The 13376-nt window shown below is 44.3% G+C and overlaps 1 protein-coding gene across 3 annotated transcripts in view; it reads right to left on the bottom strand.

The window, feature by feature from the left end:
* sos1 (son of sevenless homolog 1 (Drosophila)) overlaps positions 1 to 13376 on the bottom strand; it is a 301150-nt gene that overhangs the window by 207085 nt on the left and 80689 nt on the right. The window contains exon 2 of one of the 3 annotated variants that reach the window (XM_087991552.1): positions 7037 to 7181. The exons of the other annotated variants lie outside the window; for them this stretch is intronic. Within the exon in view, the coding sequence (XP_087847678.1) occupies positions 7037 to 7132 (96 nt within the window). The 5' untranslated portion in view covers positions 7133 to 7181. The remainder of the gene's footprint in view (positions 1 to 7036; positions 7182 to 13376) is intronic. 3 annotated transcript variants of the gene reach the window in all.

Genomic DNA, 13376 nt, shown 5'->3' with positions numbered 1-13376 from the left:
GAAGGGCAATGCTGGTAGATACAGGGAATGCTGGATGACAAGAGAAATTGAGGCTCTGGTCAAGAAAAAGGGGGCATACACAAGTTATAGACAGCTGGGATTGAGTGAATACTTAAAGTATAAGAGCACTAAGAGTTGTTATGGACCAGACCATGCTCCCGCAAAATATATATTAAGAAGATAGCCTAGACCTTAACTTTTTCTAATTTTAAAGGCAAGTGCCAGGCATTGCATTCCACATGCAATTCTACTTGTCAAACTATCAGTCTTTATTTGGACACTAGTCAAAGTACAACGAAAGGAAGAAAACGTTGGACTGACAAGTCTATTGGAAAAGTTAACATGAATAGTACATTATTTAACGACTCAACAATATCTGTTTCAATATAGTAACATGACATAAACGCACTCTTGGCAAAGACAAGTTCAGTAAAATAGATGGCTTCACATGCAATTCTCCAGTCCAGGAGGAAAAACATCAAAAGAAAAAAAGTTAAAACTCACAACACCAGATTAAAGTCCAAAAGGTTTATTTGGAAGTACTAGCCTTCGGAGCACTGCTTCTTCATCAGCTACCTTGAGGATCAGTGCTCCGAAAGCTAGTACTTCCAAATGAACCTGTTGGACTATAACCTAGTGTTGTATGATTTTTAACTTTGTCCACCCCAGTCCGACACCAGCACCTCCACATCAAGAGAAAACTCAGACAGTAGCAGGGAAAGATTATTACAGCTTCCAAACCCAGCTTCAAGACCTCTGCAACTGTCAGTGAAAAACTACCACTAAAATCCTGGTTCTTGACACCATATATTCAGGCTGCTTCTCTTGTTTAACTTTAGAAAAGAATTTCAAGACCTCACAAGCTGTTGACTTCATGGGCTGTGAAGTTGATTGCTCAGTACCTCTGTCTCAACCTTTCTTCATTGAAAAAAAAATCAGGACTATTGTATCATCAGAGTATACTTAAGAGGGAAATCAGGACATTGAAAAAGGGATATGAGATAGCTTTGGGTGCTGGCAGGTGGGACTAGATTGGGTTGGGATATCCGATCGGCATGGACGGGTTGTACCAAAAGGTCTGTTTCTGTGCTGTACATCTCTATGACTATGACTATAATAGAGTTAAGGAAAATCCAAAGGAGATCCTATAAATACATTAATGGTAAAACTATAAGTAGGGAGAGAATAAGGCTCCTTAAAGTTCAATGTGGCCAACTATGTGTGGAACCACACGGGATGGGGGAAGATACATTTCACGGCAGTATTCACTATGGAGAAGGGCATGAATGCTAGGGAACTTGGGGAAGTAAACAGTCACATCTTGAAAGTAGTTCATCCTACACAACACAGGGCGCTGGAGTTCTTAAAACACAAAGGTAGATAAATCCCCAGAACCTGATCAGCTGTTCCTCAAACCTTCGTGGGAAGCTAGAGAAGAGATTGTTTGGCCCCTTCTGAGATATTTGCATCAAGTGCAGCCATGCATGAGGTGCCAGAAGTCAGGAAGTTGGCAAATACGGTGCCACTATTTAAGAAACAGTCTAAGGAAAAGTCAGGGAACTATAGACTGGTGAGCCTTGTGAGAGTATTGGCTAAGTTGTTGCAGGAGATTATAAGGGACAAGATTCACGCGCATTTGGAAAGGCAATGACTAATTAAAGAGTGTCAACATAACTTTGTGCATGGGATATAGTTTCTCAGAAGCTTCAATATTCTTTAAAAAAAAAGTGAAGATTGAAAAAGGCAGAGTAGTAGATGTCTTAGTATAGTTATATATGGACTTCAGCAAAGCACTCAACAAGATGCCGCATGGTAGACTAGTTAGTCAGGTTAGATCACATTGGATACAAAATTGGCTCGAAGAAAGGAGACATTGGGTTGCTTTTAGGACTGGAGGCCTGTAACCAGTGGTGTGCCACAAGAATCAGTGCTTGATCCACTGATGTTCATCATTTATACAAATGACTTGGATGTAAGTATAACAGACACGGTTACTAAGTTTACAGATATCACCAAAATAGGTGGCATATGAACAGTGAAGAAGTTTATCTCAGAGTACATTGTGACCTTGATCAAATGGGTCAAGGAAAGGCAGACAGACTCTAATTCAGATATATTTGAAATGTAGCATTTTGGTAAAACAAACTAGGGAAAGACTTGAGGGTTAAAATAAAACAAGGCTGTTGCTGAGACTGAAAGGTTTGAGTTACAAAGAGAGACTGAATAGCCTGGAGCTGTTTTTCCTGGAGCATCAGAGACTGAGGGGTAACCTTCTAGAGGGTTATAAAATTATGGCGGGTGAATAACCAAGGTCTTATGCCCAGGGCAGATGAGTCCAAAACCAGACAGGCATAGGTTTAAGGTGAGAGGGGAAGATTTAAAAACAACCCAAGGGGCAACTTTTTCACAGAGGGTGATGCATCTATGGAACGAGCAACCAGAGGAAGTGGTGGAGTTGGGTACAATTACAGTTAAAAGGACATCTGGATGGCTATTTGAGTAGGAACAGTTTAGAGGGATATGGGCCAAATGCTGACAAATGGGACCAGGTCAGAATGGGATGCCTGGTCAGCACATGCAATGAGTGTATTTCTATGCTGTATGACTATGATTGGGTATTTATGTAATTAGGAGAAAGTGAGGACTGCAAATGCTCGAGATCAGGGCTGAAAATGTGTTGCTGGAAAAGCGCAGCAGGTCAGGCAGCATCCAAGGAGCAGGAGAGGCCCTCCTGAAGAAGGGCTCATACCCGAAATGTCGATTCTCCTGCGCCTTGGATGCTGCTTGACCTGCTGCGCTTTTCCAGCAACACATTTTCAGCTATTTATGTAATTAATTAATAACAAAAGGCGGGCTGAAAAAATGTACAAGTTTATGTGCTTCCTTCAGTCACTGAAGGAGCCTTTGACCAGCCTGCCCTGCTCCCCCCGCCAACCAAAGTTTCTTCCCACTCGTATAATTTTCATACAATCTTTGATGCTGAAAGTGGACTTCGAAAGTGTTGAATGATTCATTTAGTCATTCCACCCCAACAGGCCTTATAAGGACACAGCTGTTAAAATGGTTCTGTGGCAGGTAAGGAGAACCAAGAGAAAAACATACTTCACTTCTTCCTTAACAATCTGCTGCCTGCAGATGCATCTGTCCATTACACTATTGCTAACAGCAACCACTGCACTGTCCTTGTGGGGACGAAGTCCAGCCTCCATCATGTTGGGTGGCACTATCATCATGGTAAATGGGACAGATTGTGACAGATGTAGCAACTCAGGTCAGGGCATCCATGTGGCATTGTGGACCATTAACTGCAGCAGAAATGTACTCCAGCAAAATTCACAAACTCAGGTGTTGACATATCTGCTTCCCCCACAACCCCCGTCCATTCAACCATTACCATCAAGCCAAGGGATCAAGCCTGGTTCAATGGACATTACAGAAGAGAAGACCAAGACCATCATCAAGTGTAGTTGAAACTTTATTGCTGGAACAGCACAGCAGGTCAGGCAGCATCCAGGGAACAGGAGATTCGACGTTTCGGGCACAGGCCCTTCTTCAGGAATGAGCAGAGAGTGTTCAGCAGGAGAAGATAAAAGGTAGGGAGGAGGGACTTGGAGGAGGGGCGTTGGAAATGTGATAGGTGGAAAGAGGTCAAGGTGAGGGTGATAGGTCGGAGTAGGATGGAGGCGGAGAGGTCAAGAAGAAGACTGCAGGTCAGGAAGGCGGTGCCTTCCTGTGCTGTTCCAGCAATAAAGTTTCAACTTTGATCTCCAGCATCTGCAGACCTCACCTTCATCATCAAGTGTACCAATAAATGAGGTAAAAACAATGACTGCAGATGCTGGAAACCAGATTCTGGATCAGTGGTGCTGGAAGAGCACAGCAATTCAGGCAGCATCCGAAGACAGGCAAAATCGACTTTTCGGGCAAAAGCCCTTCATCAGGAATAAAGGCAGAGAGCCTGAAGCGTGGAGAGATAAGCTAGAGGAGGGTGGGGGTGGGGAGAGAGTGGCATAGAGTACAAGAGGTCAGTGGGGAAGGAGATGAAGGTGATAGGTCAGGGAGGAGAGGGTGGAGTGGATAGGTGGAAAAGGAGCTGGGCAGGTCGGACAAGTCCGGACAGGTCAGGGGATCGAGTTGCTGGAGGTTAGAAGCTAGGATGAGGTGGGGGAAGGGGAAATGAGGAAACTGTTGAAATCCACATTGATGCCCTGGGGTTGAAGTGTTCCGAGGCGGAAGATGAGGCGTTCTTCCTCCAGGCGTCTGGTGGTGAGGGAGCGGCGGTGGAGGAGGCCCAGCACCTCCATATCCTCGGCAGAGTGGGAGGGGGAGTTGAAATGTTGAGCCACTGGGCAATTTGGTTGATTGGTGCGGGTGTCTAGGAGATGTTCCCTAAAGCGCTCTGCTAGGAGACGCCCAGTCTCCCCAATGTAGAGGAGACTGCATCGGGAGCAACGGATACAATAGATGATATTAGTGGATGTGCAGGTAAAACTTTGATGGATGTGGAAAGCTCCTTTGGGGCCTTAGATAGAGGTGAGGGAGGAGGTGTGGGCGCAGGTTTTACAGTTCCTGCGGTGGCAGGGGAAAGTGCCAGGATGGGAGGGTGGGTCGTAGGGGGGCGTGGACCTGACCAGGTAGTCACGGAGGGAACGGTCTTTGCGGAAGGCGGAGAGGGGTGGGGAGGGAAATATATCCCTGGTGGTGGGGTCTGTTTGGAGGTGGTGGAAATGTCGGCGGATGATTTGGTTTATGCGAAGGTTGGTAGGGTGGAAGGTGAGCACCAGGGGCGTTCTGTCCTTGTTGCGGTTGGAGGGGTTGGGTCTGAGGGCGGAGGTGCGGGATGTGGATGAGATGCGTTGGAGGGCATCTTTAACCACGTGGGAAGGGAAATTGCGGTCTCTAAAGGAGGAGGCCATCTGGTGTGTTCTATGGTGGAACCGCTCCTCCTGGGAGCAGATACGGCGGAGGCGGAGGAATTGGGAATACGGGATGGCATTTTTGCAAGAGGTAGGGTGGGAAGAGGTGTAATCCAGGTAGCTGTGGGAGTCGGTGGGTTTGTAGAAGATGTTAGTGTCAAGTCGGTTGTCACTGATGGAGATGGAGAGGTCCAGGAAGGGGAGGGAGGTGTCAGAGATGGTCCAGGTAAATTTTAAGGTCAGGGTGGAATGTGTTGGTGAAGTTGATGAATTGCTCAATCTCCTCGCAGGAGCACGAGGTGGCGCCAATGCAGTCATCAATGTAGCGGAGGAAGAGGTGGGGAGTGGTGCCGGTGTAATTACGGAAGATAAACCTGCGCCCACACCTCCTCCCTCACCTCTATCCAAGGCCCCAAAGGAGCTTTCCACATCCATCAAAGTTTTACCTGCACATCCACTAATATCATCTATTGTATCCGTTGCTCCCGATGCGGTCTCCTCTACATTGGGGAGACTGGGCGTCTCCTAGCAGAGCGCTTTAGGGAACATCTCCGAGACACCCGCACCAATCAACCAAATCGCCCAGTGGCTCAACATTTCAACTCCCCCTCCCACTCTGCCGAGGATATGGAGGCGCTGGGCCTCCTCCACCGCCGCTCCCTCACCACCAGACGCCTGGAGGAAGAACGCCTCATCTTCCGCCTCGGAACACTTCAACCCCAGGGCATCAATGTGGATTTCAACAGTTTCCTCATTTCCCCTTCCCCCACCTCATCCTAGCTTCTAACCTCCAGCAACTCGATCCCCTGACCTGTCTGGACTTGTCCGACCTGCCCAGCTCCTTTTCCACCTATCCACTCCACCCTCTCCTCCCTGACCTATCACCTTCATCTCCTTCCCCACTGACCTCTTGTACTCTATGCCACTCTCTCCCCACCCCCACCCTCCTCTAGCTTATCTCTCCACGCTTCAGGCTCTCTGCCTTTATTCCTGATGAAGGGCTTTTGCCCGAAACGTCGATTTTGCCTGTCTTCGGATGCTGCCTGAATTGCTGTGCTCTTCCAGCACCACTGATCCAATAAATGAGGTGTCAATCCAATGAAGCTACCAAACAGGGCTACTACTTGTAAGCCAAAACAGCAAAAGCAGAGCTCAGGGATCCCAAAACAAATAGGTTAGATTTAAGCTCTGCAGTCCTGCTACATCCAATAGTAAATGATGGTGGAGAACGCAACAGAGGAGGAAGCTCCACAAATATCCCCATCTGATTAATGGAACAGCCAACACATCAGCACAAAAGATAAGGCTGAAGTATTTGCAGTAATCTTTAGTCACCGCGCCCAGTGGTTGATCCACCATGTCCTCTTCCAGTGGCTCCCAGCATTATAGACATCAGTCCTCAGGCAACTTAATATCAAGAAATGGTTGGAGGCACTGGATACTGCAAAAGCTATGAGTCCTGACAACATTGCAGCAATAACGCTGAAGACTTGTGCTCCAGAATTTGCCACTCCCCAAGCAAAGTTCTTTGAATACAGCTGCAATACTGGCATTTACCCGACAATGTGGAAAACTGCCCAGGTATGCCCTGTTAACAAAAAGCAGGACAAATGCATCCTGACAAATTACTGTTCCATCAATGTACTCCTGATAAGTGAAGTAATGCAAAGTATCAATTGTGCTATCAGCATCACCTGCTCAGCAATAACCTATTGACTGATGCCCAATTTGGGTTCTGCCAGAGCCACTCAACTCCTGATCTCCTTCCGGCCTTAGTTTTTAGATAGACAGAAACACTGAATTTCAGAGGTAAGCTTAACAAGCCTTGACATCATTACAGCAACATTAGTTCAAGTGGCATCAAGGAACCCTCACAGAACAGGAATCAATGTGAATCGGGGCAAACTCTCCAAGATTTGGAGTCATATCCGCACAGAGGAAGATGATTGTGGCTGTTGGAGATCAGCTCCAACATATCTCTGAATGAGTTGCTCAGGGTAGTGTCCTCAATTTAACTATCTTCAGCTCACATCAATGACCATCTCGCCATTATAATGTTAGAAGTGGAGATATTTGTCCAAGATTGCGTAACATTTAGCACTACTCATGCCTGGACGTACCTGGATAACATCATTCTGGGTGCACCTACAATCAAAAGACTGTAAGAGTTCAACCAAACTGCTCACCACCACCTTATCCGCAGTTCGTGATACCATGTGCCAATTTTGAAATCATGCCATGTCCTTCAAGGTCTTGGTCATCAATCTATAATGGGAAGGGCAAGAGTGTCAACAGCAATCACTCGAGAATTCTCAAAACAAACTTTTCTTCCAGCTCAAAACATCCATTGACCACCTCTCTGAGTGACAGGAGACAATTTAATATCCATGTTGCTCTGACTCTTTTACTTCCAGACCTGTGACTTTGCTCACAAGTCTTTTGAGGTGGCACTGTAATAAATGCCTTTGGAAATCCATGTACACAATATCAACAGCATTGGCCTCATCGATCCCTTCTTTCGACTTTTCCATTAGCTATTGTTGATATCTTCACATTTTTTCTTTTATTTTTCTCACTGGGTTTGGAACTGAGAATTGCTGTTGAGAATGGACTGCTGAATAACATTTGCTTTTTAAAAAAATAAAGCGCTGGCAAAAGTAACTAGATTAGTTCAGGATATCTGCTCAGAATGGACAAGTTGGACCGAAGGGTCTGCTTCCATGCTGTACATCTCTATGACTCTACGTATCCCAGTTAGCCATATGATTACCCTATGGTTCAGATTAACATCAAGAGCTGAAACTTTAATCCAACTCAGATCAACTTGAAGACTGTTTCCTTACCCTGTCCATGCTTAAAAAAAAATCATAGCACATGCATAGCTATGGTTCAATGAACAGTTGCGAGGAACTGACTTTAGGAAGAGAAATCATTCTGATTCTTGAGGTATCCATATGTACTCAGCTCTTAAAAATGTTATAATCATGTGAAATGTTTGGAGGACAGAATTGGAGATAAAATCCTCTGGTTGCTGTCTGATTTTGAATCTCACATGGAAGAGGAGATTGACCTGAAGTACCATGTTATAGGCCTGGGTACTAAAATATTGGAGAGCATTTGTGGAGGACAGCATATGATTGACTCCTTGATTAGGATGAAGAATCTAGAATATTTGGTGAACTGGAGCTATTCAGTTTCATGCACATCTCTCCATATTTTCCAGTAACATTGAGTAAATTTACGATGTAGTAAACCTGAAAAGGTTATTCACAAATAATGCAGTCCAGTTAGGTTATATCAACATCAGTCTTTGGTGCAGTGGTAGTCTCTCGACTTCTGGGGTGGAAATTTGTGTTCAAGTCCCACCTGTCCTAGAAGTGTCATAATGTGTTTGAACAGGTAGATTAAAAGAATCAAGAACAAATTAGTTTGAAGCAACAGGATTTCAGTTGTTTTAACAAAACAGACTTAGTTTTATTTGATTCTTTCATATACAACCACAATAATATGACTCATAACTGTGTTATACACATGTTTTATTTCTTACTTCCCGAAAAACCAATCTTCAAAATTAATTACTTCCATAGTGCCCACCAATCAGTATGCCACCATTCCTTTTTTGTTCTGGTTACTTCTCAATGCTTCCAAGCTTATTCAGTTGATTTTTTTTGGCAATGAGACATTAAGATCCATTGTCGATTGTCCAGTTTGAAGGTAACGACACAATCTCCATTTAGTTTTGAATCACATCTTTGTAATGTGATCTCTGTAAATAATAGTTTACACAGTGTAAGAAGAATAGGTTGTATTTGCATCTTTCCTCAATCTGATTTTTTGGAACATACCATCATACCAGAGAATGGTTGCGATGAAGCAGCATTTATTTACTCAGCAACACATTGCTCAGTCTCTGCTCTGCCAGGACCATACAACTTCTGCATTCTTCATAGTCTTCGTCAAAAGATTTTTTTTAAAAACTGAATTTGAAAACAGAAGGACTAATCTTTCCATGTGTGCAGCAGTTGAATTTGTTATTTAGGAGCCCTAGTAAGGTTTGAAGTCAATGATAATCAGGAGAAAAACCCTCAACTGGTTGGAGTCATACTGGACACAAAGGAAGATAGGTATGGTGCTTGGAGACCAGTCTTTGCAGCCCCAGGACATCAGTGCAGAGGTTTCTCAGTCACGTCCTAGGCCCGACAACATGAGCATCTTCCAATGGTCGTTCTTGTATAATCAGGGAAGAAATATGGATGAAACTGGTGACTGCACATGTTGTTCACAACTGAGAGTGAGGTTGTTCATGCCTGCATACAGTAAGACAAGGAAACATTTCAGGCTTGGGCTGATCAATGCTAAGTAACATTTCTCCCCCTGGCATTGACTGTACCTATAATTGCTGAATCCACCAGCATCAACATCCTAAAGGTTACCCTTGACCAGAAACTTGACTGGACTTCTCATACCAATACAGTGGTTACAAGAACTGATCAAAATTCCTCAGCTAGGTCGTCTCCCTTGTCTACGATCTACAAGATACAGTTCCAGAATGCGATGCAATACCCTTTAGAATGCTCTTGTAATATCCATTTTCCAAACCCCCAAACTTCTACTGCCTGTAAGATTAAAGGTGTAGTTGCATGAGAATATCAGCGTCTGTGAGATCACTTTTGAAGTTACAATTCATACAATTTATTTGTTTTTTGAGGAAGTCTCAACCAGAATGGATAAAGGGGAACCAGTAGATTTGTTGTGTTTGGACTACCAGAAGGCACTTAACAAGTATCTCAAAGGCTAAGTCATAAAAATAAGACTCCATACTGTTGGTGGTAGTACGTTGTTGGGGATAGATGATTGCCTAATAGAGAGGAAACAAGGAGTGGGAATAAGGGGTTTTTGTTTCCAGGTTGGTAACATGTAACCACTGGAGTTCCACAGGGATCAGTGCTTGGATGCAACTGTTTACTGTGGAACAATAGGTGAAGGTCATTTTGGGGAGAACAAATGAACAGCATCTAAATGAAGAACATGTACAAAAAGCTGAAGAACTTAGGGGTACTTGCTCATCAAATACAAAGCTGGCATAAAGGTGCCATAGGTTATCAGGAAGGCAAATGGAACATTGGCCCTTCTTTCAAAGGGTTTGGAGTACAAGAGTAAGCAAGTCTTACCTCAACTGTACAAAATGCAAGTGAGACCACATCTGGAGTACTGTGAACAGTTTTGTTTCCCTTTATTCAAGAAAAGATGTCATTCCATTGGAGGCAATTCAGAGGAGCTTCAGTCAGATGAAACTCCGTATAGAGGGACTGTTCAGTGAGCAAAGGCTGAACAGGTTAGGACTCTCCTCTTTGACAGTCAGAATAATGAGAAATATTATTGAAGCATATAGGATTCTTTGGGGGTTGACAGGGTAAATGCTGAGAACGTGTTTCACTTCATGGGAAAGTCTGTGACCAGAGGGGATAGCCTCAGAATAAAGGGGTGCCAATTTAAAATTGAGGAAGAATTTCTTATGAGAATTGAGTGTCTCTGAAACTTGCCACACAGAGCTGAGAGTGCAGAGTCCTTAAAGTGGTGCTCTTAATATGTGCTCCTTCTTCTCCAACCGTGGCTTCCCACCTTCAGTTGTTGACAAGGCTCTCAACAGCGTGCGGTCCATCTCCCTCGCCACGACCCTCACCCCCTCCCTCCCCTCCCAGAATAAGGATAGGGTCCCTCTTGTTCTCACCTTTCACCCCACCAACCTTCACATGCAAAGAATAATCCTCCGCCAGTTTCGCCAATTCCAACACGATGCCACCACGAAACACATCTTCCCTTCCCTCCCCCTGCCTGCACTCCGCAGAGATCATTCCCTCCGGGACAACCTCGTCCACTCCTCCATCACACCTAACAACTCTCCCAACACACACGGCACTTTCCCATGCAATCGCAGGTGTAACATCTGCCCCTTTACCTCTTCCACGCTCACCATCCAAGGCCCCAAACACTCATTTCAGATTAAGCAGCGTTTCACTTGTACCTCTTTCAATTTGGTCTATTGCATTCGCTGCTCCCGATGTGGTCTCCTCTATATCAGAGAAACAAAATGCCGACTGGGTGATCGCTTTGCTGAGCACCTTTGGTCTGTATGCAATCAGGTCCCAGACCTTCCTGTGGCTTGCCACTTCAACACACAATCCTGCTCCCATGCCCACATGTCTGTCCTTGGCCTGCTGCAATGTTCCAGTGAAGCTCAACGCAAACTGGAAGAACAGCATCTCATCTTCCGACTAGGCATGTTACAGCCTGCTGGTCTCAACACTGAAGTCAACAACTTCTCGACCCCTCTGTTTTCATTCTGCTCCATAATTTTATTTCATTTATTTTATTTACCTATTTTTTTCACTGTTCTGTACCTCTTATTTCTTGATTGCCTCCCTTTCTCTCGCTCCCCACTCTCTCATCACCTTTTTCCTTGTCTCTTCCCCCTTTGCTACCCTTCTCCCCTGTTTTCCATTTTGCCTGTTTCACCCATTCCCCCCATCCCCCACATATTTTGTCACATAGCACTGGCTTCAGCCTTGGTCATTCATAGCTCCTAATCCCCCCATAATCTCTCTATGCACTGTCATTATCACCTCTTTATTGCTACCTTTACTTCTGGAGCCATGACTCACCTTCTCTCAGCCTAGTATAAATACCTCTCTATTTCTCCCTTTTTTTAGCTTTGACAAAGGGTCAGTTTGACTTGAAACGTCAGCTCTTTTCTCTCCTTACAGATGCTGCCAGACCTGCTGAGATTTTCCAGCATTTTCTCTTTTGGTTTCAGATTCCAGTATTCGCAGTAATTTGCTTTTATCCAGTGTGTATTTAAGGTTGAGTTAAGTTCTTAATCAGTAGGGGAAGAGAGAGTCACCAGGGTAAGGCAAGAAAAATTGATGTGATAAATGTCAGATCAGCAATGATCCTATGAAAGGCAGAGGAGGCTCAAGGAGTTGGATAGCTACGGCTGTTACTATTTCTTCTGGTCTTGTGGGTCTTTCTCACTTGGAACAATATCACCATTTGTTACTGCAACTGGATATCCTGCAACTCCCCACTCTGAATACTCTGAATGTACCAGCTTCTCAGGAGGAGTAGAAGATGGCTTGTCATGGATAGTTAGGGATAGAACATAGAACATTACCGTGCAGTACAGGCCCTTGGACCCTCGATGTTGCGTCGACCTGTGAAACCAATCTGAAGCCTATTCCATTTTCATCCTATGTTTATCCAATGACCATTTAAATGCCCTTAAAGTTGGAGAGTCTACTCCTCTTGCAGGCAGGCCGTTCCACACCCTTAATACTCTGAATAAAGAACCTACCTCTGACATTTGTCCTATATCTATCATCCCTCAATTTAAAGCTTTGTCCCCTTGCGCTAGCCATCACCATTCGAGGAAAAAGGCTCTCGCTGTACACCATATCCAACCCTCTGATTATTGTACATGTCTCAATTAAGTCACCCCTCAACCTTCTCTCTAACAAAAACAGCCTTAAATCCCTCAGTCTTTCCTCATAAGAGCTGCCCTCCATAACATCCTGGTAAATCTCCACTGCACCCTTTTCGAACCTTCCACATCCTTTCTATAACACAGTGTCCAGAATTGTATGCAATACTCCAAGTGCGGTCGCACCAGAGTTTTGTACAGCTGCAGAATGACCTCGTGGCTCTGAAAGTCAATCCCTCTACAAGTAAAAGCTAACAACGCCCATGCCTTCTTAACAACCTTCTCAACCTGGGTGGCAATTTTCAGGGATTTACGTACATGGACACAGATATCTTTCTGCTCATCCACACAACCAAGAATCAGACCATTAGCCCAGTACTCTGTATTCCTGTTCGGCCTTCCAAAGTGAATCACCTCACACGCTTCCACATTAATCTCCATTTGTCACCTCTCAGCTCAGCTCTGCAGCTTATCCATGTCCCTCTGTAACCCACGACATCCTTTGGAAAGGGATTAAATGCTGGTTTTGTACTGGCCTTCACACATCCTATGACCAAATAAAAATGGAAGGATGCTGAAGGATGCCGTTAGTTTTCTTTTTAAATCCAGTCATTAAATTAAATTTTGCGTGACAATTGTGGAAAATGGTAAAGGCAAGTTTTTAGTTTGTAGTCTCATGTTCTTGGAATGTGAACCACATGATCAGTAGAATAAATGAAGATTTGGTTAATATTATACCAAAGAAAAGTCAAGGCATTGTAGTTGTTGCTTCCTACTCAAAGCAAAATCAGAAGTAAAGTATGTGTTGAGATGGCTGCTTTCCAAATGATTAGTGATCAAAGTTTGCATTTGCTCTTTGGTTTCCTGGATTGAACATAAAAGAAAAACTTCCTGTTAAATGCCTATGACGCATGATCAAAATTTGAGATTCCATGGAAAAATATGTCATGGACCTTAATAAATTTTTATTAAAAGATGTCAAA

The sequence above is a fragment of the Chiloscyllium plagiosum genome, unplaced genomic scaffold (assembly GCF_037043375.1).
Source record: "Chiloscyllium plagiosum isolate Xiang-an unplaced genomic scaffold, Cpla_swu_hap1 HiC_scaffold_10, whole genome shotgun sequence".
NCBI classification, from domain to species: domain Eukaryota; kingdom Metazoa; phylum Chordata; class Chondrichthyes; order Orectolobiformes; family Hemiscylliidae; genus Chiloscyllium; species Chiloscyllium plagiosum.
The sequence above is the reverse complement of the archived record's forward strand: the minus strand, read 5'-3'. Positions and strand labels throughout refer to the sequence as shown.